The sequence below is a fragment of the Microcebus murinus genome, chromosome 18, assembly GCF_040939455.1.
Source record: "Microcebus murinus isolate Inina chromosome 18, M.murinus_Inina_mat1.0, whole genome shotgun sequence".
Classification (NCBI taxonomy): domain Eukaryota; kingdom Metazoa; phylum Chordata; class Mammalia; order Primates; family Cheirogaleidae; genus Microcebus; species Microcebus murinus.
The window spans coordinates 2,821,779-2,848,786 of record NC_134121.1 but is presented as its reverse complement, the minus strand read 5'-3'; the positions used below and the strand labels follow the sequence as shown (position 1 = coordinate 2,848,786).

General features: G+C 65.0%; 1 protein-coding gene across 1 annotated transcript in view; it reads right to left on the bottom strand.

The window, feature by feature from the left end:
* Window positions 1-15,161: 15,161 nt before the first annotated feature.
* Window positions 15,162-27,008, bottom strand: part of TBC1D16 (TBC1 domain family member 16) — a 76,954-nt gene continuing 65,107 nt past the window's right edge. The window contains exons 4-12 of the mRNA XM_075994014.1: window positions 26,108-26,269; window positions 25,382-25,529; window positions 24,277-24,441; window positions 23,620-23,768; window positions 22,733-22,867; window positions 21,771-21,957; window positions 18,810-18,989; window positions 16,337-16,483; window positions 15,162-15,453 (exon numbers count right to left, since the gene is read on the bottom strand). Coding sequence (XP_075850129.1) covers window positions 15,208-15,453; window positions 16,337-16,483; window positions 18,810-18,989; window positions 21,771-21,957; window positions 22,733-22,867; window positions 23,620-23,768; window positions 24,277-24,441; window positions 25,382-25,529; window positions 26,108-26,269 — 1,519 coding nt within the window. The 3' untranslated portion in view covers window positions 15,162-15,207. The remainder of the gene's footprint in view (window positions 15,454-16,336; window positions 16,484-18,809; window positions 18,990-21,770; window positions 21,958-22,732; window positions 22,868-23,619; window positions 23,769-24,276; window positions 24,442-25,381; window positions 25,530-26,107; window positions 26,270-27,008) is intronic.

Below are 27,008 nucleotides of genomic sequence, written 5' to 3'. Positions count from 1 at the left end.
AAAGTGTGGGGGGTGCCCAGGAATTTAGCCGCACCCGGAGAGCAGCACAATCAGCCATTGTTGTCAGAAGTCTCCCGGTGATAAGAAGGGTCTAGAAATGCCGATTGCAAAACGGAACAGGAAAGTTCAAGGCCGAGAGATAGCCAAGGAGGTGGGCGGCCCCTCGGGCCACGGCCAAGCCCCGGGGCTGACCAGCCCCTCGCCACCAGGCGTGGCGGGTCCCTGTGTGTGTCTTCACGGCTCCCAGGAAGGGGCATGGCTCCGTGTCCCCCACGGCGCCCGGCTCCCTGTCCGCACGGGGTGGTCCAGCCCCCTCTCTGAAGCCACTCACACCTCCACGAGGGCACCCAGGCACGGGCACTATGACAGCCGCTTTGTTTGCCTGGGGTGTCTCCTGGCCTCTTCACACCCTCCTCCCACTCCTGCAGGCAGGGAAACTGAGGCACAGAGATGGGGACCAGCTGCTGGGACCTGAACTCAGAGCCGTGGGCTCCAGGTTTTCCTTCGTGTCACGCAGCTCCCCATGTATCCCGGGGGACCGTCCTTGGGTGTCTGTTTGCAGGAAGCACTGCCGGTGGCCTTGAGCTTCCTGCGTCCTTCCCGCTGGCCGGTCCGAGCGTTCTCTCTGACGGCATCAGTGGGCCCCCGGCCAGGTGCGGTGGGGACTGCGTTGCCCCTCCCCAGGGCTCAGTGCTGTCAAGGCCGCCCCCACCCCCGTGCCTAGACCCCCATCTGGCAGATTCTTCCCGGGGACACCTGTCCTGAGCTGTCACTCCCCTTGGCATTAGCAGCCCAGAGGTAGAAGGTGAGTGGGGCCCGCAGAGACCCCTACTGGCTTCGGGTGCGGGCTCCAGGCCAGGCTGCCCCGATTTGAACCCAGCTGTGCGACCTCAGGCAGGTTGCTTCACTTCTCTGTGGCTCAGTTCCCTAATCTAGAAAACGGGTAATCATGGCCTCCCCCCACCCCTGCACGTGGCCATTGTGAGGAATGACGGCGAGTGCTCAGCCAGGTCCCTGCCACGTGGTGGGTGCCCAGAAAGTCTCCGCCCTCTGAGTTAGCTCCAGCCCAGCCCTCGCTGTACAGACTGACCACCCAAAAGCTCAGGTCCCCCCTTTTTCTGGATCTGGTGCTCTTGCCATCTTGGGGTCACCTTTCCAAACTGAATTGCTGCAGCAGCCTGCCCCTCCGTCTGCCGACCGGCAGCCAGAGAGCCCCGTGCCGGTTCCTGGCCCTTCCCCAGTGGGCACCCGCCACTTGCTGGGAGCAGACGGCATCTGGGGTCCACAGGGCCAAAGGCATGGGGTGCCAGCAGCACAGGCACAGGGAACCCCTGGACCTTGGAGCTCCCCTACTGGGGTAGGCTGGTTAGGGGCAGGGAGGACACCTGCCAGTCAAGCCTCCAGAGCTCCCCAGCCTCCTGGGCTTGGGAGGGGTCCCATGCCCCTCCCCCCACATGGTGGCTCCTGGCCAGCAGCCCCCCCAGGGACACAAGATCGTCCCAGGGCAGAGTCCCTCCTCGTAGATGCCTCATCCCTCCATGGGGCTGTGGGACCCCTCCCCTGCCACCGCCTTCCCCAGCCCAGTGAGGCCAGCTCTGCCCCGATGCCCCCTTCCCCCCTGCCAGAAGTCAGCCCAGCGAAGGATACACAGCCACGGAGCCACTCGGGAGGCCCCTGCTCGCTGCCTGGCCTGGGCCACAAGCGGCAGGTGCGCAGGGCTGCAGGAGGCGTCTCTGTCCAGGTCCCCCAACCCCCATTGGCCGGGGCTGGGTACATGGTGGCCGCCTTGGGGCCGGAGACCTGAGTGTCACAGTAGCCATGGTGGGCGGCTAGACCCAGGACTCCCTCGCTGGCCACGTGGGGCTGGGCACGGGTTCGCAGTGACCCTGGGCGGCGGCCAGGCCCAGGCAGACTTCCCAGCCCGGGATGCCCCTCCTTTCTGCCCCTCTGAGTCCGTGCCCCCACCCTGCGCTGGGCTCACTGCCCCACCCGCCCGGGTTGCCTCTGAGCCGGAGCCGTTCCCTCTGCAGCTGGCCACACTCAGGCCAAATTGTCCCCAAGCTCTGTGCCTCCTTTTCCTCCTCTGTGAAATGGTCCGGCAGCTGCTGGTCTGCCGGGTGCTGTCAGGGCCGGGCAAGCCATGGACAGAGACAGCTGGGCCAGCACCGCCATCCCGTCCCCTGGTCTTCCCCTCTCGTGCCTGCTGTGAGGTTGTCACCTCGCCCGTGGTAGGTGAGGCCCAGAGCATGGCCATGTTTGGCTGGGGCTGTGCAGGGCAGCAGAGGTGGGGACGCCCAGGCCAAGGAGGCTGTGTGCACGGAGCTAGCTCCCCGCCGCTGTGTGCTCCGGGGCCTCCCGTGCCCAGCACCCGGCCGTGCTCTGCACCTGCTATGTCACGCTTTTCATCCCATTCCTGAAACGAGTGCTAGCCACGGCTGCCCTTACTCTCTGCCTTTCATGGGGGGAGCAGAGTGAGGCTCAGAGAAGCTGAGACACTGGCCCCAGGACACACAGCGAGAGAGAAAGGCCTTGATCAGAACAAACGACCCTTGGTGCCCAGGAGACCCCATGGGGCAGCGAGACCCTTCCCAAGCTCGGCGTCTCCGGCCCCCCGCCCGCCTCTGTGACTGGCTCCGCGGCCCCGGCGCTCAGGGCTCTAATCTTATCGGCCCATCGGCACTTGTCACGGCCTCTTTTATGGTCTGTGTACTCTGACATGTGTCCATACTGGTGGCGACGTTCCTTCATTCAGACGGTATTTGCCCAGCGTCCGGGGGGGCTGGGTTATTAATTATTACCCGGCAAACACCCAGAGGCCGCGCAGGCCAGGGCCCGAGCGGGTGTGGGGGACTCGCAGGCGGGCCGGCAGTGCGGCCGAAGCTCCCCGGGCCAGGTGGGGTCACCGGCCTGCCTCAGTGGTGGAGGTGGGGGTGTCCAGGCGTGGGGGGGCCGGTGGGGGGACAGAGGTGGGTGTGGACAGAGAAGCCGGGGGCGGGGGTGAAACTGAGGGCGTGGATGCATTGATTTGGGGGAGGAGCCGACTTCATTTCCTTGGAGCCCCCCACATTTCCGGGGGGACAAGCAGTGTGCCAGGAGCCCACTGAGGTCAGAGAGATGGCGTGACGTGCCCGGCAGGGACAGGGCGCTCGGGGCAAGGTGCAAGCGCAGGCCTTGCTCCCCCGTGCAGGACACAGCTCTCCGAGGCAGGGGCGGGAAATGAGGTGCAGGTGGGGTAAGGTGGGGAGGAGTGAGGCGGGGGGACGTGGGGGAGAGCCCGCCCCGCGTGGCCCGTCCCTCACCCCCAGGTGGCCGGGAGAGTCCAGACAGAGAAGGGGCAGCCCACAGGGCGGGTCGCACCCCAGCCCGGAGTGGGTCTGATGACCTTGAGGTCCCCCCCACCCGACTATAAGACACTTAATAACTCTTCCAGGAGCCCCCCAGGAGGCGTCCCGACTGGCAGGGTGAGCTTGGGGGTGTCCCGCAGACAGCCTGGGACAGTGGCCACTGGACACAGGGCTCTGTTTACCCAAATACAGAAGACAGAGCGGTCGTGACGCTGTTGTCCTGATAGGCCGTCCGTCCGTCTGCCCGGGGCCGGGGCGGGGGCCGGGGGCCGGGGGCCAGGGGCCGGGGGCCAGGGGGCCGGGGGCCGGCGCTCCCAGCCCAGGTCCGAGGCTGTGCATGTCCTTGTCCAGGGCTGCCTGTCCCTGCGGCCCTTCCAGCTCCGGCTGAGCCAGGCCGAGCCGACGACCGCCAAGGAACACCGGGAGCTCACAAGGCCCGGCCAGCCTGAGTCCCCAGGACAAGGGGCCCGTGGGGCAGACAGACCCCGCCTGGGCTCTGGGGTGGGGTCCAGGCCCAGCCCTGGACGTGGGTCCACAGCTGGTGAGGTTTGCCGGAGACCAGCGCCAGCTCTCAGCGCACTGGGACGCGTCACGGCTGTGGGCGTTACCGAGGTGCTCGGCGCCCGCCCGGGCCCCCAGGTGCCTGGTGTTCCTCCCGGGCCCAAGCGTCCCTTCTTTCGGCCTCTGGAGGCAGCTGGGGCTTGCTCAGGCTTTGTAGAGAGAGGTCAGCCGGGCAGGGACGGACAGAGGGAGGCTGGTGGCGGAGGGCTGGGCCCCTGCGGGGTGGCGAGGGGCCCTTGCTCCAGGGAGGCGCTGGCTCGCTGGGGCGGGGGCTCAGGGGTTCGCAGGTCCTTGCCGCCCTGGCCGGCGTGCAGAACTCTCCGGCAAGTGGGCGGCCACGGGGATGGGCAGGGACATCCTCCTGCTGGAGCTCCCTCTGCCCTCGGGATTCGCCGGAGTGACTCCTTGGCAAAGCCGCCGGCTCGCACCGTGTCCTTCTAATCAGATTCTCCCAAACTCCGGCTGTCACCTGCTGATTGATATTTATCTGCAGCACACCGGATGCGCTTAGACGGGTGGGCCGGAGGGACGCAGGCGCCCTCCCCGCAACCCTGGCCGGTTCCCTGCCCCCATGCCCCCTCCCTCGGCGCCCTCCCCGCCCCCACTCTGGGCGGTCGCTGCGGCACTTGGGCTCTGAGGCGGAGGTGGCTGAGCCTGAGAAGAGGCCGCTGGGTGTGAAATCAAAAGAAACTGCAACAAAGCCCCGTCCGCAGCTACGGGGTGCATCTGGGCGGCCGGCCGTCTTCCTACTGAAATGGGGACCAGCGGAGGATTATACTTGAGGACGCCAGGTCCCACTGTGCCTGCACGCGCCTCCTTCTGCCCCGCCCGGCGGGGACCCCTCGCTCCTTTGACCTCGTGAGGCTGGGGGCATGGAAACGCCGCGGCTGGCAGCGTCGGGACAGCGGGACAACCTCGGGAAGGCCACCTCCCTTCTCGGCGCCCCACAGGGCAGAGGGGAGCCCCCTTTCTGCCTAAGATGCCCTCTGCCAAGCAGGCCCCAACCCAAGCTTTGGAACGTGCTTTCTAGAAAGGCCCACAGCCTAGGGCGGTCCCAGTGCTGTCTGGGCACCGCAGTCTCTCAGGTACCGTCCATGCCTGGTACCATGGGCGTGGGGGGGGGTACACTCGGGGAAGCCACAGGGAGTCTCCATCGTTGTATTGTCCGGATTTGGGGAACTGGCCGCCCACCCTACAAACTGACCTTGGTGTTGTGGGTCAGTTTCAGGTACGTGATAGGGTAGGGGGCTCCGTGTGGAGGCCCAGAGGACCAGGCTATCTGGTGAACCAGTAGCTGAGTCTCAGACCCCGGGGGCCCCTCACCCTCAGGGGACCTCGCTGGGGCTGCCCTGGCAGCTGCGCCCCGGTTCAAAGGGTCGCGGGAAGGGCAGCGGTCCCTTTGCCAACACTCTCACGTCTGCAGGATCCCGGGAGTGGGTGGGCCGCTGCCCTGTGGCCACTGTGTGGGGGAGGGGAGGCAGAGAGGTCGGGAGGGGCTGCAGGCAGGAGGTGGGGGGCCAGCTCCCAGCCTCTGTCCCACCTGCGGGCATTGCAGAAACACCTGTGCGGGCGGCACCTGGCCCCACCTGCACTAACCACGGATCCGAATCCAGTCTGGGGGACTCCCCGACCCTGAAAGACCCCCACCCCCATCGTGCAGAAGACCTCGGTTCTTCATCTCACCCTCCCTGGACACAGGCAGCTCACCTGCCCTGGGCACCTCCTCGCCCACCTGCCCCTGTCCCAGTGGAGCTCCCGCCCTGCCCCCACTCTCTCAGGCTGGCTGACTCTGAGGCCGGAAGTTCATTCTGCCTTCCTGGTTCAGGAGGTCACGTGGGAAGACACGGACCTGGGAAACTGCCACCTAAATGCATCACTTGGCAGAAGCTGGGGGTTTATCAGAAAACTGAGAGGATGCCCGGGCTTGGAAGAAGGGCCACACGTGCCCGGAGGAGTCTCCAGGTGTGCGCCCTCCTGTGCAGGTGCGTGGGTGGCAGTCCCGTGGCCTGGGGCTCTGTGGGTCACCGACACGGTATTTCAGGAGGTTTCCAGTTTTGGCAGATAGAGGGTGGAGGCCGGACAGCTGGACACTGCTCAGGGAGACCCCATCTGGCCACCACCCACCCACCCCGAGACACGTGTGGCCGGTAGGTTTTGTGTCTCCGTGAGTCGTGCTCACGTGGGCTGGATTCCCTCACACGGAGGAGACTGAGCCACACCGAAGGGGACTGTCCACCCCAGCGTCCACCCGCCTGTTGTGGACCCTCCGCACCCTGGGACGAGTCAGCGGCGGGTGTCTCCCCACCGAGGACACGTGTCCATACCGGCAGCCTACGCCCGGGACCCTAGGGGTCCAGAAGGCCTAGTGGAAGGGCCACCAACAGTGGCTCTCCTGGTGCTGGCCCCTGGGCAGCTCCTCATGCGGCCACTAGCGCCCTGGCCCAGTTCTCCCCACCAGACAATGGGGAAGGGCTGCTTGGTGCTCACTCCACGGACTCATTAGCCCTTGATAACCTTTATTATGCTTCAGTCTTTATTTTAAACAAGGCCCCGTCCTATATGCTTTTGAGGCCTTGGGAGCCGCTCTCAGAAGCCTCCACCTGCCCCCTGCAGCTGGTGTCCAGGCACCAGCCACAGACCCCCAGTGCACCTGGTCAGAGCTCTGACCTCCCACCCTGCAAGGACTGCTGGCCCTGGCCCGCCGCAGGGCTCCCGTTAGATTGAAAACTCACCACTGGCTTGCAGCCACTAGGACCCTCAGTGTCTTTTTCTATTGCGCTTCCCCGTGGCCAGGAATCGAGAGCTTTATCAGTGAGCTGTGCGTGTGGGCCCGGTGGGGGCTGCCCCTTTTGCTGACCCACACGCGCCCCTCGTTGCCGGGGGGCTTCGACACCGCGCCTGCTTCCTGGGGAGCCCGCGCCGCGGCAGCCCCGTGGCGGCATCCTCTTCTCAGCCTCCAAACGCCCCATCAGGAAAATCATTGAGTCATTCTCTCTAACGGCTCCAGATATCAGGCGCCTTCTTTTGTTCCGCGTTGAAGAGCTGATGGCATCTGACCTGTCAAGGCAGACTTCGCTCCCCATTCAAAACCTGAATGGCATATTTTCAAACCACTTTGTCTAAATTACATGGTGCACGCCCCGGGAGCCGGGGGAGCCGGGCGCTCTGCGGAGACGCGGAGGAGGAGGACCACGGTGGGGGGGCAGCGGGGGGGGGCGTGGATGGAGGAAGAGCCATGGCCATTGCAAGTGTCGGATGCCAGACTCGGAACGCTTCCGCGAGGTCCCTGGCAGGTGGCTTCTGGTGGGCAGAGGGCACGGAAGTGGTTACAGGTCGGGGAGAGGGCCCCACGGTGGCCCTGGGGTCTAGGGCTTCCCTCCTGCATGTGTGTGGGGTGGGGACGCCCGGGACGACTCTCACGGGGACGAGATGCAGGTGTCCTGGGCGCCAGAGCCCCAGCCAAAAAAGCAGCAGAGCCAGACCTCGGGAGACGTTGGATTTGGACCCAGGGTATCTCGGCGACAGCAGGGGCCAGGCCAGAGAGCCCCCCCGCAGCCCTGGCTCATCGTGTGGAGGAGGGCGGGTGGAGGAGGAGACGCCGGCACTGGGTTGCGGGGGTCGTGCTGGGGTGCGACTTGATGGAAATGAAATAAGGTAAGTGACGTTTCCTGCTCACCCAAGCCTTTGGAGCAAGAGTCACCTGTGGAGACAGTGGGGAGCCCAGCAAGCCGGCCCCAAAGGCACGAGGTCCACGTCGCCTCACCTGGGCACCAGGAGGGCAGCTTTGCTCATCTGAGGGTTTGCAGGCTCCATGCACGTCTGTTCCGGAAACCAAGCAACCCCGATGTGCCCCTGCCTTGCCTCCCTGGGGCGAGCACACAGTGTGACGGTGCTAGCTGCATGGATGCACGAATGCATGAATGAATGATGTGGAAAACCCCCAGCCAATAGGGCTGTGCACAGGACGCCCTCTCTGATGTGAACAAGACGCCGGATGAACGTCCGTCCCCATGTGGCCTCCGCCGCTGGCTGGGGTGTGAACGCCGGGTCACACACACTGCCCCGCCGTGCTGCAAACATTCCCTGGCCGGGCACTGGCCACTGCACGCCGGCTACTTACGGCAGAGCTAAGGCTTGGATGCTGTATCCCGCCTCGGCCACGTCCAGGGAGCCGGGAGGGACAGGGCCAGCCAGGGGCCCGAGGCTGGGGTCACGATAGGCCTCGTGCCCCTACAGGGCAGACCTGTGGGGTGGGGAGGGTGTCCCTTCCCAAGGACGAGCTGGCCCCTGCCCTTGGGTACAGCCGCACCCCTCCTGCTGCTCCTGCTGCTGCGGCCATGCCGTGGAGGTGCTGGGCCGAGCCCTGCGCACACAGGCGCCTCCCCTCCCCTCGGCCATCGCGGTTGCAGCTGGGGCTGGGTCTGCAGGCACCGTGGGGAGGCAGCACCTCCCGCTTCCAAGTGGACAGGGGGTCCTGTAACCGAGCCAGCGCCACGCACGGGGGCGGTGCCAGTTCAGGCGTCTTTCCTGGGAGAGGCCTCTGACTGTCCTGGCACCTGCCCCAGGTGCCCTGGCACCTGCCCGGCCTTGGGCAGGGGCACCTGGCACTCGGAGAGGGCTGGCGAGGCCCTCAGATGTCAGGCCAGGAGGGAGGGAGGCGAGACGCACCCTGCAGACGCGAGGCCCACGGTGGTATAGACAAGTTGCTGTGTTTCCCCGAAAATAAGGCAGGGTCTTATATTTATTTTTCCTTAAGAAGACACCCTAGGGCTTATTCTCAGGGGATGTATTATTTTTCTTAAGTACAACCATCTACATTTATTCAAATAGAGTGAAGTCGTCTTCTTCTGGAACATCATCATAACTCTCCAGACCCCAAATTCCATCCTGAATGTCTTGCGACCCTATTTCTTTTAGAACCATCGGCCCCAATCTCTCCTGTGGAGCCATAGAGCTCTCACGGGGCAGGTGAGAAGGGCTGCTCGTCTTCTTTCCCGCTCCTCGACGAAATGCGTGGGTTGTGCAGATGCGCTGCGTAGCCACGCCCAGCACTAGGGCTTATTTTCGGGGTAGGGCCTATATTGCGCAAACGCTCAGAAATCCTGCTGGGGCTTATTTTATGGGTAGGTCTTATTTTCGGGGAAACACGGTACTAACATTACCCCGAACCCTCGGCAGGCAAAACGGTGGAAATATATAATAAGGGGAAAACAGCTCAAAACCCCAGAAGGGCACTTCAGTTGGGGGATGGACTTGCCACCCTGCCCGGTGCTCCCGGAGACCCAGGAGTGACCTGCCCACCCTGGACGCCAGAGCCTGATGCCTGAATTTTCCCTTTAACTCCCACCCCTAACAAGGTCAAATTCACCTTGTTTGCCTCCTTTAAAAAGTCCACAAATGGCAAGACTCAGGCTTTTCCTGAAACCGGAGCCCGGGCAGCTAAGGCCCAATGAAACACTGTTTGTGTTTCCAGGCGCGGGCTCGGGGCTCGGGCTCCCAGTGGCTCCGGGGCTAACGGGCCCTTTCCCATTTCGCCAGTTCTCCCACCGTCTCCCAGGGCAGCCCTTCCTCCTGCCCCCCCGCAGGCCAGGTGCCACCCCTGGCGAGCCCTTCCAGCTCCTGGTCCCCTCGGCCCCCACACAGCTCCCCTTCGCTGCCCCGCCCCCACCCCGGGCCGGCTGGGCGTCCCTGCTCTTCCGAGAGGCCCTCTCTGCGTGGCGCCCGCCAGGTCCGACCCAGCAAACCCCACGGAACCTTCTAGAGGTGCTGCGCAGCGTCCGTTTGTCGTCAGAACGGTTTTATTTACTCTGCAGTGGGATCCGAGAGAGAGCAGGAAGCCTTGCTGGGGCCATGGCTAGAGGGGTCGCGGTGGCCAGCCCTGGGCCTGACCAGGGGGCGACCGCGTTTAAACAACAAAGCAAAACGACACAGAGAACAAATCGCTGCGTGGACGTCAGCCACTGCCTGGTCACGCCGGGACTTCCATGGCATTTCCCACCACACTACAACAACAACAACAACAACAGAAAACTGTCCTCCTCCCCCCGAAGTGCTGGGTCTGTCTTTGAACTCGAGACGTGGGAGTCAACGCAGCGGATGTAAAAGGCTGGGCGTCTGCAGGCCGTCCGCATCTCCCGGCTCCGCCCAGGCTGCCCCCCACCCTGCCCCCGATTCAGACCCGGGAGGCCGGAGGAACCCCTTCATTCAAGGGGGCGCCCAGGGAGCTCTGCACACGCATGTGCACACACACGGGCACACACGGAGCCTCGGGGCGGCTGGGGACGTGTTTCATGCTGCTGCTTCTTCACCACGGGGGTGGGCGGGCGGCGTGGAGTGAATGTCACGCAGGAGGCACAGAGAGGTTCGCCGCCCGCTGGGGACACACAGCTCGGCGGAAGGGAGCGCGAGGGTCTGCTGACTGCAAACCCCACCGGGGGTTGCTCTTCGACCGGGAGCTGCTGAAGGCTACGGCCAGAGGTCTCTTCCCTGAGTGGCAGGCGGGTCCCTGGGACTTGGTAAACAGCCTCGAGGCAGCTTTCGCACACTCGGTTCCCCCATAGCAGCAGCCTGGGCGGGCATCATGATTCCCACTTTACAGATGAGGAAACCGAGGCTGGGGAAGGCAAAGGCCACATGCCTGGCTAACTGGGTCGGGGCTGTCCGACTCCCCAGGACTCTGGGGATGGGCCAGGCCGGTCCTGGCCCCCTTGGCTCCGGCGGCACCCTGCACATGTGTTTTCCCAGGGGACCCCCTCCGTCTCCCCCCCAGGCACAATGGCCTGCAGGGGCCTGTTGGACAGACGTGCGGAAGGTGCTTCTGCCCAGTGAGCCCCGGCACCCCCAGGCTCCCGGCAGGGCAAGGGGAGGCTGGACAGGAAGGAGTTTCCGCTTTCCGCGGGGCCTGGCCACAAGTGGATTCCCATCACCCTGGGGCTGCACACCCCCCCCCCCCTCCCAGTTATTTCTGCCAAACAAGCAGCAGACACGGGAGCTCAGAGGGGCCTTTCAGGAACTGAGCCCCATGCCCCACAACCATGGTGTACAGCCCTCACCCCATGTCCTGCTGCCCCCACCTCCCTGCCCAGCGGCCACCCATGAAAGGCCAGAGCCAGGCGCCCTCTGCCTGCCACTGCCCCTTAGCCCGAGAGAAGCCCCTGTTTCAGAAGCAGCACCCTCACCCTGCCCAGCCGCCCTGCCGCCCCTGCAGGGCTTCAGCCTGGGCGGCCACGGGAGACACAGGACAAGGGGCAAGGTCCTCTCCCACCCGGATTCGTGGCACTGTCTGCTGATGACGTCCACGCCCAAAGCTGCTCGCGGAGCGGCCGCCCCCACTGCAGGCCCTCCTCCCTGTCTAGTTGCCCACGACTTTGTGAGTTCTGAGTCTCCCTGGCTGGGACGTGACTCAGAACCTTCCGGAATAGCACGCCATTTCCCTCTGCACCCTGGGGAGGACACCAGGCTCCTTCCAGCCCAGATCACTGAGGGCTCACCTGCCCCCAGGGCCACCATCGCCCCAGTGGGGGTCCTGGGAGGCGAGCGCTGGGCCCCACCACAATCGTCCAGCCCGACCACGCCACCCCTCGGTGCCTGCGGACCACCGTCAAAGGCACCTCTGTCCCCAGGGCCCCGAGTGACGGTCGCTGTGTGGCACTGTCAGCGCAGAGACTAGCAGGGGGGCCAGACCCGCGTCAACTTCTAAGTATGCGCGCCCACGTCCACCGGCCGATAACATTAAGTGTCATTTTAAAAAATGGGTTAAATAAGCAGCGTTGCTGAGGAGGGCGTGCGGGGCTGACTGCGCCGTGTGCACGCCCTGGCGGTGGGAAGGCTTGGAGTCTAATGACTGAATTATCACCCTAATGCCTTTTGCTGGCTGGAAATAATCCCGGGGCAACAGCTGCCGCAGGGTTTTGGCTGGTTTGCTCTAATTGCATCCAGATTAAGGGAGTTGTATGAGAGGCGGGTTTCTCTCTCCCACCGGGGTAGTGTTTCCTCGGCCCCTGCCCTGCACACCCGCTCTGGGCGCCCAAGGTCCTGGCTGGTCCAGGAGGTGCAGATCTCACTGGGGCCCGGGCCAGCCCACGGGGAGCGTGCAGTGATGGGGGTGTACTCAGTATGGAAGGTGTGGCTGGTCAGTCTGGGGGGCCCGTGGGGGCGAGGGATGCGGGAGCCGGGAGTCCAGAAGGAATGCCTTCCACCCAGAGCCCTCTAGAGTGAGTGGACCCCTGCCTGGGCTTGCACCCTCCGCCCCCAAACACAGCAGCCCGAAGGCACAAGGCATCTAGTAGAACACAGGAAGGGAGCGGGCACGGTGGCTCCCGCCTGTGACCCCAGCATTTTGGGAGGCCAAGGCGGGAGGATCCCTTGAGCCCAGGAGTTTGAGATCAGCCTGAGCAACATAGTGAAATCCCATCTCTACAAAAAATTTTTTTAAAACATTAGCCGGGCATGGTGGTGGCACCTGTAGTCCCAGCTACTCAGGAGGCTAAGGCAGGAGGATCACTTGAGCCCAGGAGTTGGAGGCTGCAGTGAGCTATGATGCCAACACTGCACTCCAGCCCGGGCAGCAGAGCAAGACCCTGTCTCAAGAAAACAAACAAAAACACCCCACAAAAATCCAAAGCAAAGCAAAACAAACAAACAAAAGGCATGCTGTCCTGCTGGGGAGGGAGGGAGTGTTCCGGAGCGGTGTTGCTTCGACCAAGACCTCCGGTGGTGGCAGACTGACTGTCACACTGGTCCTAGTCCTTTGCTCCTCCAAATCCTCAGCCTTCTGCCAAGTGGCTGTGCAGAGGGGATGCTGAGGGGAGGGTCCATTGCCCCAGCCCTCGGTCTGGCCACGCGGCCTGCTTTGGGGGCAGGCGTGGTCCCGCCAAGGCTCGGACAGGCACCGGCCCACTTCTGCCTCCTCCAGGGCCAGCCTGCACGGGGATGTAGGGACGCAGAGAACAGTGCCAGCTTCCATCTCCGCACCTGCGGCACCCCGGTTGGCCCCAGACAGGGGCGAGTGAGGCCCACCTAGGCCAGAACCGCCCAGCCCAGACCTCTGCTTTGCAGGCTCCTGTGCCGGGCGGACGCAGGTTGCTTTTGGCCACTGAGTTTTGGGTTGTGTGTCCTCCAGCCACAGCAGTGTGGCAGCGGACAACTGATAAGCCTGCTCGGGGGGTGTGGCCCTGGAGGGGGTCAGGAGCTATGAAGAAGGGCAGCCCCCTTTCCCAGGCGCAGAGTGGAGGGGCAGCCCTCCCCCACCGCCACCCCCAGGGCCCTGCTGCTGGACGGTAAGGGCCAGACCCCCAGGGGCTGGGCACTGATGGGGACCCAGGATGGTGTCCCCAAAGGCTCTCGGACACAGGGACTCACGGACATGGGAGCGTCTGCCAGAGACCGTGGGTTCCTGGAGAACAAGGCAAGCCGGGCGGGCGGCGCTGGCACGTGGTACCCTGCCCTTCCCGGCTGGGAAACGTCTTTCCCGAGTGGCGCCGCCCCGCAGCGCCAGCCTGCGGCGAGAAGGGCTGTGAGGGGAGGAAGCCCTCGCTCTCCGCCCTGCGATGACTCGTGGCACAGCGAGGACTTCTCCCAGGATACGCTGGCGGGTTCAAGGAGGCACTCGAGTCTCCGTGCGGCCACCAGGCTAAGACGTGGCTTTCGGTGCAAACATCTCGGACACTCGTGAGCTGGCCGGGAGGCCTCACGCCACAGCTCACACGCCTGCCTCTGTCCGTCTCTGAGGCCCAGCGAGCAGCCGACGCAGTCTTTGGAGGTGGGGAGCGTGCTGGGAAGGCCTCGTTCCCTGAGCGCTGCTGCCATAGCAGGGTCGCTCTCGCGCCTGACCCCTGAGAGGCTGACTTCTGGAAGACTCACGTTCACGGCAGAGACTGCAGGGAAGCGGGAGAGTCTATTTGCAGGTGCCTTGGTCTGGGTTGGTCAGGTGACACACTAGCACTTCCCTGGGACAGAGCGGGTTCTCTTCGGAGAACCTTGTACACACATGCGTACACACATACACACACACACAGATGCACACACAAATGCACACATATGTGCACACAATGCACACAGACGCGCACACACAAATGCAGACACGTGCACACACACATGCACACAAACGCACACACGTGCACAAATGCACAGACTCACTGACGCACACATATGCACATGCACACACACATGCAGACACAGACGTGCACACACACATACCACACATGTGCACACATGTGCATAGACTCACACATGCACACACATGCACACACAAATGCACACACGTACACACACATGCACATGCACACACATCCACACAGATGCACACACAAATGCACAAACTCACACACATGCACACACATGCACATACATGCACACACGTGTACACACAAATGCACAGGCATACACACGCACGCACACACACATGCACAGGCACACACATGCAGATAGACACACATGCACACACATGCACACACGAATGCACAAACACAGACTCACGTGCACACATGCACGCACACACAGACACACACACAAATGCACACACAGATCCATTCATCCCCCAGTTGGTTGCAGTATTCAGCGGGGCTGACGTTAAACCACGCCGAGCCCCACGCAGAAGACCCTCGGCGACGGGAAAGGAATCCTGCTCTTCTCCCACCAGGGGCCAGCCCCGCGGCAGGCAGTGTCCTCCACACACCAGGGGCGTGACGTGTCTGGGTGGACAGTGGTGAAGCCCCACGCTCCTCTACCCTGAGATCAGCTGGGCTTTTCCCCTGTGTTTTGGGCAGACGTCTTCACCTCGGTGTCACAGCTGTGGCCGGGGAAGCTGTGGGGCGCCTGCTTGGCTCCCTCGGAGGGGACGGGTGCGACGAGGAAGCGTGTCTGGCTTGCAAAGACGTCGCTGGGGCTGGACAGGACCCCCGCCCGTTCCGCAGCCCTCGGTGTTGGTGGGTGAACAAGGCCTTCTGCTCTTCTCAGTGCCCGGCCGTGCCACCTGGTTGCCAACGAAGTGGGAGGAGCCCCGGGGACGAGCCGGAATCCTCCAAGGCAGCCAGCAAGAGCGCCTGGCCGGCCTGCGTCCGGGTGGCGGCCACGCGTCCCTGTCCGGCATCCCCCGCTGGCTCCTGGGGCGGCTGGTCGGCCTCACTGCTGTCGCTTCCAGACTGCGACTTTGCGTTGATACGCAAAGGTCCCCTTCATGTTGCCCAGAGGCATTTCCTCTCGTTTCTTCCGTCCCTGTCCCCTCCACGCCCGCCCCACCCCCTCCCACGCCCGGGACCCCCGGCGAGGGCCCCCAACCCGTGCACCGCAGGCGGAGCCCACCCTATTTGCGGAAACCGAAGCCCTCTCGAGGCGACTTCGGGCCCTTCTTGCCGTCTCTGGGGGGCTTGGGCGAAGGCGTCTCCGCCGTGCCCCCGTAGGGACAGCCCTCCGCGCCGGTGTGGCCGGTGCACTCCACGGCAGGCATGTACCCGCTGTCCCACATGCCCGTCCCGCACAGCTTGCACAGGTCGTGCAGGCTGCAGGGGACCCGAGGCAGCAGGCGGAACTGGTAGAGCAGACTCCTCGCCTGCAACGAGACAGCACGGGCTGTCAGGAGGGCGAGGGGGACAGCCCGGCGGCCAGGGGTCCCCCCAGGAGGGGCTCAGGAACAACAGCAGCCAGGCAGACACCTGGGGGCTGTGTCCCAGGCTCGGGCCCCAGGGCTGTGCCGCCACGTCCCATCAACACCAGCACGCGGGGCCCCTGGTCTCCCGTGGCCGCAGTGCCAGGCCCCAGGGGGCCCGGGGCGGTGCTCGCATGTGGCCCGAGGTTAAGAAGGCACCCAAGCAGCCCTCATCGGCAGGGGCAGCAGGGCGCTGTCTGGCCCCTTGGCAAGACCCCATTCCAACTCAGACCCTGGCGCTCTGCTCTGGGGCCCGCCTTCAGGCCCTGCAGGCTGTTTCGGGCGCCCTGTGCAGGCGGCACCACTGACCCGGGACCCCTCCTTCTGCCCCTAAGGGCCGGCAGAGAGCTCTGACCGGCAGCATCTCCAGGAGCAGTCTGGGAAGCCAAGGAGGGGGCAAAAGCCCCTGGTCCCTCCGTTCCAGCCAGCCTCGGGTGAGAAGCTGCTCCCCAGAGGTGGGGAGCCTGTCTATCAGCCCCGGGAATGTGTCCATTCCACCCCGGAGAGGGAGGCTCCTGTGTTGGAGGCTGATCAGCGAAGGAGCCCCTGAAGAGCGTGTGCACAGCCCTGCGGTGACGCTGCCAAGCCAGAGGGGCTGTGACAGGTGCCGAGGCCTCAGCCTGGAGCAGGAGCTCCCAGGCAGCAGGGTGGGTGGGGGAGGGGCTCCATAAATGTGGAGGGTGTGGCAATGTGTGCAGGGCCAGGGCCCCAAGTATGGGGGCGGGGCTTATGCGTGGGGGCGGGGCTTATGCGTGGGGCGGGGCTTATGCGTGGGGGCGGGGCTCACCTTCCTGAGAACCAGCTCCCCGTTCATGTGCATGGCCAGGTTCCCGAAGTGCAGGAGCATCTGGTCGGTTGCCAGCTGCTGCTCGATAACGTCATCCCCGTAGATGGCCACGATGGCCACGCAGATGAAGAGGTGGAAGTAGTCTGTCTGGGGGGGGGGAGTGGAGTTCAGATAAGGGTTCTGGTCGAGCCCCTGGCCCAGCCTTGAGAGGGAAACTGAGTGCAGAGGTGCAGGATGAGGGCCCCAAGGCAAGGTGTGTGGGTTCGGAGCCCAGGCACTTTGGTCCTCAGTTTCCCCACCTGCGAATGGGACCATTCCTACATCCCCAGGCTCTGTGACACCCAGAGGGATGAAGGTGAGCTGAGCACACAGGGGCTGCTAGGACTCCTTTGGGAAGCAATGTGGGTGGGCTCGTGGCGGGGCAAAGACCACCCTTCCTCTGCAGACAGGTCTGCTCTCCCATGGAGTCACTTAGGAAGGTCTCGGGACGGTGTGCAGGGAAGGCTGGGTCAGAGCACACCCGGGTGGGTGGTGGAAGATGTCCCCAAGGAAGAGCCTGTGGCTGCCACCCACCGGTCAGCCTGCCCTCCGCCACCAGGCCGAACGTGCCCCAGACCCCACTCCACGGAGCCGGATGTTCTCCTGCCCGGATGCCTCAAGGCATGCACGTGCCTTCCATGCACGCTCGCTTCCCGGGCAGGGAGAGGACCCGGAGCACCAGGAAACCCGAGTTTGGTCTCCCGACATCGACGGCCCAAACCAGGCGGAACGGCGTCCCCAGCCCAGAGCCCACGAGGAGGGCAGAGGCCGCAGGTGGCTACTCCCGCACCCCAGCCTGCGCCGGGGGACCGCCCCCAGGCTGCCCGGCCTCTGCCTCTGAACTAAGCCGGAGGGTCTTGCTTGGCTCCCTCTGATCCTTTCGAGGGGTTTGCACTCTGGCTGGGGTGAGAAGCAGGGGAGGAGTTCCAGGAGGTGGACGCCAGCTTCCCCCGGGCGGGAGTGTGGGAGGGAGAGGCAGCGCAGTCTGCGTGGGCTGCACGCAGCGCCCGGGGCAAGGAGCCGGGCGGGCGGCCCCCACGGCAAACCAGCAGGGCCGCTGGAATCCAGCCTTTTCTCGCTCAAAGTTAGCGGCATAGCCTGGCAGTGGCCTGCCCTTCCGCACAGCTCACTCCTGGCTAACTATCCTCCCCCTCACCATCATCTCAACCCGAGACCCGAATGCCACTGCGCTGACCACGGCGTGGGCCCACATGCGGCTGCATTCAGCCCGAAGCCGGAGAACCAGGGAAACTCCGCTTTGTGGCTTTAACGGAAACGGCAGCCAACGGAAAGGAGCCCGTGGTCCTCCCTCCTGTGATTTCCACCAGGTTTCATTGAAGCTGGGACACGCACAGAGCGCAGCCACGAACGTCGCCAGGAGAAACGGCCTGTCCGTTGGGCGCTCCGAGTCCACTGTAACATTCGCCTGAAATCACGGGGCGGCGGTGGCGGCTTTGCTGCTGGGAGAACACGCAGCGAGGCTCGATTTATTTATTTCTGGGGGGAGACCCGGCATTTCGGACCCTCCCTGCCGCGTTTCGCCCCGAACATCCGCATGGAGCACGTTAACCACGGCGGGAAACGCCTCGCTTCATTCTGCGAGAGACCCCGGCCAGGACGCGTGAATTCGAGGCCGCTCGTGGCATTTCTGCAGACTCGCTCTCATCCGATACGGTGCCCGCACGACAGCAGGATGGGAGACGCTGACGCCGATTTCTGCAGCTGGCGGCGTTGGCGCCTGCCCGAGGGGCTCCTGCACTGGCAGCGGCGTTGGCGCCTGCCCGGGGGGCTCCTGCACTGGCAGCGGCGTTGGCGCCTGCCCCGGAGGCTCCTGCGCCGGAGGTGGTGGAGCTGCCGCGGTGGAGCACGGAGCGGCTCTCCAGGGAAGGGTCCTCCCTCCTGCAGGCCTCAATCCTCCTTTTTTAAAAAAAGGCGGATGGATCCACAGACACTTGCCTTTCCTTTAACGAGGGCCAGCTTGTCCCTGACTTGGGCGGCAAAGCCACGTGACTCCCGGAGGGGCTGACACGGAGGCCGGATTGGGCCCCTTCCCTGCAGGAGGGTGGTGGTGAGCGGGACTCCGAGGCTGGGCAGTTTCAAGGGGACGGGTGTTGATGGCCCGGCTCCTGGGTGCAGCGTCCTGGGCTGCTGTGGCCTTGCTCCGGCCCCGACGGTGTCGCTCACACCGATTGGTCGCGACGGGAAGGGGCTCAGCCCCAGAAGGCAGCGATGAGCGCGGCGGGCAGGCCATCTGCCCACTTCAGCTACTTGGGAGGCGCGGCGAGCTCCGCAGCCGGCCGCGTGGGAATGGAAGCAGTGCCGCGCACGGGGCTGGCCCCTGGCCTACGTGGGCAGGGGCGGGGCCCTTCCCAGAGGCCGCGCACAGGCAGGTGAGGGTCGTTCAGGGGCTACAGTCCCGGCTTCCCCGGCTCACCTGGTAGTGGGCCCAGCAGGCCTCCCAGATCCGCAGGGCCTCGGCCTCGGGGAACTCCCGCTTGAAGCAGAGCAGGAGCCAGCGGTGGCAGAAGAGCATCTGCAGCCCGTCCTCGCCCAGCGAGACCAGGTGCTGGTAGAAGCGCAGGTGCGTCAGCCGCAGCAGCTCCCGCAGGTACAGCTGGGGGCGAGGCCGGGCACGTGAGCCCCGCCCCTCGTGGGCTCGTCCACCCGGCCCAGGGGCCCCGCTCCCACTGGGGCCCTCCACCCACTGGCACGCCTGCCACCCGCTCATGTCATCCTGCCTCTCGCATTTGGCTGCCCCTCCCTCTCTGCCAGTGTGTCCCAGACGGAAGCCTGCTCTGGAGGCTGTGGGGTGGCCTCGGGCAGACAGCGTCACAGCCTGGTGTGGTCGGGAAGCTGGGCAACCGCCGCCCAGCCTCGCGGGCACACGGGGCTGTTTCTAGAGCCCACCCCGCCCAGGGAAGGTGGGCAGGTCATCCGGGGACCCCTGACGGTCCAGCCCCTCCTGCTCTGACCACGAGATGCGTCCTCTTTCAGGACTGATTTAGGGCAGGAAGAGGACGTGTGTGAGCCCCAGGACACTGGATTCCTGTGGCGAAGGTCACCTCCCAGGGACCTGGGACAGGATCAGGGATATTTCTGGCAGCGCCCGCACTCGGGCTGCTGACTCCACCAATGCCACTGGAAAATCCGTCTCTGCAGTTAATGAGTCAGCCAGCCACGTGCGGCCGTGAGCCTGTCGGGGCGAATGGCGTCAGACCCTGTAACTGCCTCCCAGGTACCGTGGAAACCTGACATCATACCAAGGGAGAACCTTGGGGCAGGGCTCAGTGGCCACACACCGCCCTCCTGCACTCACGGCCGCCCTCTTGCTTGAGACAGCTGCTGGAGCCGCGAGGATCCTGCTGACCGGCCAGCAGGCCCCACTGCAGCCAGGGCAGGCCCCACTGCAGCCAGGGCAGGCCCATGCAGGCGGCTGACCCCACTGCAGCCAGGGCGGGCCCCACTGCAGCCAGGGCAGGCCCCACTGCAGCCAGGGCAGGCCCATGCAGGTGGCTGACCCCACTGCAGCCAGGGCTGACCCCACTGCAGCCAGGGCAGGCTCCACTGCAGCCAGGGCAGGCCCCACTGCAGCCAGGGCAGGCCCACGCAGGTGGCTGACCCCACTGCAGCCAGGGCTGACCCCACTGCAGCCAGGGCAGGCTCCACTGCAGCCAGGGCAGGCCCCACTGCAGCCAGGGCAGGCCCCACTGCAGCCAGGGCAGGCCCACGCAGGTGGCTGACCCCACTGCAGCCAGGGCTGACCCCACTGCAGCCAGGGCAGGCTCCACTGCAGCCAGGGCAGGCCCCACTGCAGCCAGGGCAGGCCCACGCAGGTGGCTGACCCCACTGCAGCCAGGGCTGACCCCACTGCAGCCAGGGCAGGCTCCACTGCAGCCAGGGCAGGCCCCACTGCAGCCAGGGCAGGCCCCACTGCAGCCAGGGCAGGTCCCACTGCAGCCAGGGCAGGCCCACGCAGGTGGCTGACCCCACTGCAGCCAGGGCTGACCCCACTGCAGCCAGGGCTGACCCCACTGCAGCCAGGGCAGGCCCCACTGCAGCCAGGGCAGGCCCCACTGCAGCCAGGGCAGGCCCACTGCAGCCGGGCAGGCCCACACAGGCGGCTGACCCCACTGCAGCCAGGGCGGACCCCACTGCAGCCAGGGCGGGCCCCACTGCAGCCAGGGCAGGCCCTACTGCAGCCAGGGCGGGCCCCACTGCAGCCAGGGCGGGCCCCACTGCAGCCAGGGCGTCCCCCACTGCAGCCAGGGCAGGCCCCACTGCAGCCAGGGCAGGCCCCACTGCAGCCGGGCACACAGGCGGCTGACCCCACTGCAGCCAGGGCTGACCCCACTGCAGCCAGGGCAGGCCCCACTGCAGCCAGGGCAGGCCCTACTGCAGCCAGGGCAGGCCCACACAGGCAGCTGACCCTGTGCATCCCCCTCATACCTGCAACTAAGGTGCCTCCAGCTTCCAGCTGCAACCCCAGCCCCCGCCCTCAAGTCCTCTCTGCTGTGGGCTCCCCCGGCTGGGCTTCAGCAGCCCTAAGGGTTAGTCTAAAGGACATGCTCCCCCGAGAAGCTCTGCCCTCACTTCACATGGCAGGTCTGGTCCAGCAAGACCAGGTCACTCGGTGTCACCCTCCCAGATGCTGCGCTCGGCCCAGCCTTGGCGAGACACCGAGCCCAGGGCCCTGCTGTCCGTCACGGCGTGTTCTGCATCACCGTCCGGCGCTCGAATCCTCTGCACACACTGCCAGCTCCCAGGCCCAGCTTCCTCCCAGCCCGGAGGGTGAGACCACGCCCCAGTGCCCGGTGATGACACCTGGCAGGTGACATGGGGCACACGCAGGGAACATGGGGTGCCCTGGCTCGGTCCCTGGGCCACACACTCCCTGGCCGCCTCACCCAGCTTCCCTTGTCCCCCAACACTCAGTGCCGCCTGGTCTACAGAGGGCTGACCCTTGTGGGGAGCCCTTGAAGGGAGGGGTGCCAGTTGGGCCCCCCAGTAAAGGCCAGCTGTCCTCAGGCTTGGGTCTGAGAACTGCCCTGGGGCCTCAGGAGCCTCAGCTGTGCTGGACGCCTGCAGGGGCAGCCCAGATGCCCCTGAGAGCCTCTGTTATAAAGCACAGGTCCGGGGGTGCCGGGGCCTCCCCTTCCTGGCCCTGCCAGGGGGCCTGTGCAAAGAGGTGGTGGTGGGGGCACCCCAGAGACCTGGGAGCAGCACCCCTCCTGGAGCTGGCTGGCCCTCCCCCAGGGCCCAGGGCTAAGTGCCCACTGACCCCGGCAGCCAAGCCGCACACCACCACCCAGACCCCACCGGCAAGAGGAGGGGCAGCCTGTGCCCACCCCTGCCCCCGGCACCCTCAGACGCGCGCACGCCCCACCCCCAGCCTCACCAGCTGCTTCTCCATGTCCTCGTCCCGGGGAGAGCTGACAAAGATCGTGTTCTGCATCAAACCCACAAAGCACCAGAAGGTGTCGGACTCGTCCAGGACCTCGGCCAGGATGGGGGCCACCAGGTCCGACATGCCCTGGGAGTAGCCGACGGCGGGGTTGTACACGGCGTAGTTGAGCAGGATCCTCCTGCGGGGCGGGGGGACAGCATCGGGTGGTGACATGCCCCGCCCCCCCGCCGGCCTCGTCCAGGCGTGCCACCCACAGAGCCCTGGGCTGGGGACCTCGGCTGCCCGGCCCCCACCTGCCTCGGCCTCGAGGGTGGGGTGGGGCAGCAGGTTCCCGGCAGCTCTGTGGCTGCTCGAGAGCCCACACGTGTGGGGTCAGACACACGGGCCCCGCTCTGCGAGGGTGGCAGCCCGTGATTAGCCGTGTGCCAGGCCCAGAGCCTCGGGAGCAGGGGGCTGGGAGCGGTGTCAGCCTGATCTTCTCAAGGGTCGACTGCCTGGGACACGAGGCGGACACAGGCAGGGACGTTTCCATGAGCTGCTAATTTTGTGCAATTGCTTGCCAGGCTGCAGCAGCATGCGGGAGATGCCAGCCCCCCACCCCCCCGCTCCGAGTGGCAGGACCCCTGGAAGACCACCCACGGGGAGGCCCCTCCACGGGCGGTGTGAGCCAAGCGAGGACAGGCTCGGCGGGCGCCCCGGGACAGCTGGCCCCCTGCGAGGGACCTGCTCGCCTACGGGCCTGGGCCTGGGTTTCCACGGCCACGAGGTGCCAACCGAGGCAGCCCGTGAACAGCTCATCCCCGTGGCTGAGCCTCGACAGCTCGGATTTGGGGGGAGGGCCCCACGGAAGCCTCCTTGGGCTCGCCCACCGCCCGCCGGGGTCAGGCGAGGCACCGGCAGGTGCGCACGGGGAGCGGACGGGAGGCTGGGCCTGCCCCCGGGCAGCGGGGTACCTCATGCTCTCCACGTTCGGGTTGCCTTCCCCTCGGAAGAACTGGTTGCTGCGATCCGTCCGGACCACGTCTTTGTCCACGGTGAACTGCACGTTGCGCCAGAAGGCGCTGTGCTCCTCGGGCGTCATGGAGAGCCTGTGTGGGGCACAGCGCCCCGCCCGGCGTCGGCCACCAGCACGCCACCCGGCGGGGCTCTGAGTCGCCCGCTCCAGGAAGGGGCCTCCCCGGCCCCTGTGCCCCGCATGGGAACCGGCTGCTCCTGCCGCTGGCAGGCCCTCCCCTGGCACGGGAGGGGGGTTGGTGCTTGTCCAAGGTCCCCCCCAAATTAACCCGGCCTCGCCGGCCCCGGCGTCCCTCCCAGAGGGGAGAGGCGACTGCTGCCCGACGGTAATGAGGCCTGGGCCCCGGCCCAGCGTCCCGGAGGGGGGCCGCGCAGGGCCCGTGGGGGACCGGGGGCTTCGCCCAGTCCTGGCCTCCCGGAGAGAAGAGCCCACGGCAGCCCCGTCCGTGAGGCCCAAGTGGGACGGGGCAGGGGCGGTCCTGATCCCGATTCCTCCGCCCAGGGGCCCCTCCCCGCCCGGCCTTCAGCTGCGGGATGTCAGCGCCTGGTTGAGTCTTTTGAGCGAGAATTCTAAAACCTTGACATGTGAGCTAACGAGCCCCTGGGCCGCGAGGCCCGCGGGAGCGAGCGCTTGGCACGGCGGCCACCCTCGCCCACCCCACCGCTGGCACTCCCGGGAGACCCCTTCTCGAAGGACGCTGCGGGTCACCAAACGTACCACCAGCGGGGCATGGCACCCCCCACGGCCTTTTCGGATGGCATTTCCCCCCCCCCCCCCCCGCGGCGCGGTGGGCGGGGCGGGGCGGGTGGCCACGCCTGCGGTTACCTTTTCTGCTGGATCTCAGAGTACTCCTTCCGCTTCTGCACACGCAGCGCCTCCCGCTCCTCGGACGTGGACCCGTGGCTGTAGTAGCGCAGCAGGAAGGGCCAGACCTCCCCCCGGATTGACACGTCAATGCCGCCAAAGAAAATGGCCTGGAGGGAGCGGCGAAAGTTGGGGAGGGGATGAAACAGGGCAGCTCAAAGGACCCCCAAATCCCCGGGGATGTGTTTTGGTGGCTCTGGTGCGCCTGGATTCACGCCCCTGCGATTTGCACATGTTCACAAGGGGAGCCCGGGCCTCCTCCGTTCCCATACTGCACACAAACCCGGCTCATTTCAATGTCAATGCCCCCCCGGGGCGGCGCTCCGATTAACGTGTGGTTCTCACGTCATGGCCTAATCCCCGTTTTGGAAATGCCGCGTTTCCCTGCAGACACTTCTGTGCAGGCTGACACGGTATAGCCCCCCGGCCCGGCCGGGAGGGCGGTCCTTCAATGCCGTCGCTTTGATTGCTTTATTGCTTTATCGACAGGTTCGCGCCGGGCCTCCCGCGAGGGAGTGGGACCCTCCCGGGGGAGGTGGCCCTGTGGGTACGGCCCGCCGGCTGGCCGCGCACACGCAGCCCTCCTTCCCCCGCCGGCCGGGCCCGGTGGGGCCTCACCTTGCGCAGCTTGTACTCCTCCTCCACCTGGCCCAGCTCGTTCAGGTGGCCTAGCCAGGCGGAGACGTCCAGCCGCCGGTACATGCTCTCCTCGGGGTGCGTCTCGGAGGACGGCAGCTTGGGGCGGCGGATGGAGAACTGCATGCACGTCTTTTCCTGGGCGACCTGCCGGACAGGAGGAGAACTGGGCAAAGGTAAGTATCCCCGAGGCAGGGCTCTGCGGGCCAGCAGTGCGCTTCCCAGGGCCTAAAAGCCTCTCTCTCTCTCGCAGAGGGAGGGGAAGGGCATCCCCCCTGCATACAAACCCCTAAATGGCAAGTGTAATTAGGCGCAATTAAAATGAAAATACCTTCATCTTAAAATCGGTTTCCCTTTGGTGCTCCCTCCCCCCCCCACTCTCCCTCCAACCCCAGCAGCAAAAAAAAAAAAAAAAAAAAAAACCGGGATGAATGCCTCTCATGGCCTAACTTCCCTCTGCCGGGAGGGCCCGCAATAAATCACATGTGATTGGCCACATACAAAGGGATCGCTGTTCTGCGAGCAGGGAGCCGGCCTGTCAGATTGTCTCCGCGAGCAGCCACGAATCCCGGGCAAAACTGCAGCTGACATTTAATTCAAAAATCAAAGGTTGTGCGGAGTAGGGGGAAAAGAGCCGTGCTACTGTAATAAGGGGAGCCGGCGGGAGGCTCTGTGGGAAGGAAGGGAGTTTTAAAGTCAGCTCCGTCCCTAATAAGCACATACGGCATCTTAAACAGATAATTAAAGAGCTCTTATTACATTTGTATGTAGGTTGAGCAAAATATGGCAGGAAGTTCTTGTCAAAACACGATTTTTCAAGTGCAGGGCGCTGACGGCACAGCGAGCCCTGGGCACACACGTCTCAAGCCCAAAGTTGCTGCTACCCGGCAACCACGGGGCCACCGGAAGCTTCCACGGGCCACGCCCCGGGAGCCCACGGACACGGGGACCCAGGAGGAGAGAGGCGTGCTGGGGAGGTGCCGAGTCCCCGGTGGGGACGAGAGTGCTGGCAGCCCGGTGTCCCCGGGGTGGGGGTGGGGGAGTCCTGTCCCCGACCCAGGGCAGCGCGGGGGACCCGCGGGGCTACCTGGTCCTTGAGGTGCGTCTCGGCGCAGTACTTCCACTGCTGGAACACCTCCGACAGCTTGTCCAGCCCTCCGTGGTGGAAGTGGAAGACCTTGTACTGGCTCTCGCGGCTGGCGACCACCAGCTGCCCGCTGGTGCAGGCCTCGTCGCTGCGGGGCGGGGGGCGAGGCCCGGTGAACACGCGAGCACAGGTTTCTAGTCCCCAGCACGACCAGGGCCCGCGCCCACCAGCCCCAGGGGCAGGACACAGTGAGTCCCAGTGGCGTGTGTGGCCACAGGCGGGAGGGGACAGAATGGCACCCACGTAAAAACTATCGCCTCCTGGCCGGGCTCGGTGGCTCACGCCTGTAATCCTAGCACTCTGGGAGGCCGAGGCGGGAGGATCGCTCAAGGTTAGGAGTTTGAAACCAGCCTGAGCAAGAGCGAGACCCCGTCTCTACTAAAAATAGAAAGAAATTAATTGGCCAACTTATATATACATAGAAAAAAAAGTAGCCGGGCATGGTGGTGCATGCCTGTAGTCCCAGCTACTCGGGAGGCTGAGGCAGGAGGATCGCTTGAGCCCAGGAGTCTGAGGTTGCTGTGAGCTAGGCTGACGCCACGGCACTCACTCTAGCCTGGGCAACAAAGTCAGACTCTGTCTCAAAAAAAAACCAAAAAAAACCCACTGTCACAGGCCTCCTCTGTGCACAGGGCGGTGGCGAGGCAGCCGGGAGTCCCCGCTTACCTGAAGAAGAGGCGCAGGGAGCGCATGTGGCCCAGGTCCACCCGGAACACGCCGCAGATCTGCTCCAGGGCGCACGCCCGCTGCGGCTCGTCCCAGCGCGGGGTCTGCGGGAGGCCGTTGCTGTCCGGGAGTCGCAGGCCGGCGTCCGAGCCGGACGGGGGGCTGGGGGGGGGCAGGTCACGTGAGGGCCACACGCCTCCCTGCCCGTGTGCGTGGGCCGGGGGAGGACGGGGCGTGGGGGAGGCCAGGCACACGCACGGACAGACACCGTGACCGTGCCTGGCCCGTGGCAGGCTCCGCGCGGCCACCTGCGGATGCGTGACCGTGCGCGTCCCACTGCTGATTGTGTGCAGGTGCATTTCGGCGGGCGGGAGGAGGCACCGCAGTGATCAGATTCCGTCCTGCTTCCGTGGAGAGAGGGAGTAAGTCGTCATAGAGACGGTAAGTCGTCATAGAGACGGACGAGGCGGCACTGACTGCGGGTCCTCGCTGTGTGACCTGGGGCAGGTTACCAAGCCTCTCTGAGCCCTTGTTTCCTCGTTAATAAAGTGAGGGTAAGAAAGGGCTTTGTGCAGAAGGAACGACCCTGAAGCGCTCGGCACGGGGCCAGGTCCTCGGGGCTTACTGTGGGTAGCAGTTTTGTGACAATTTCGGAGAGCATAGGGCTTCTGCTTTGATTTAAACTGGTTCATTATGTCCCTGAAAAAAACATAGGCTCACTTTAAGGTTCAGGAAGGAAACATTTGGATTATTGATACTATTAATAGTGAGCGTTTGTAATATTAAAACACTTAGTGTGGGCCCGGCCCTGGGTTAAGGATTTCTCTCGTGCGTGTGCTTTTATTGCATATTATTCTCAGAAAAAATCCTACGAAATGAGTAGTGGTACTATCCCCTTTGT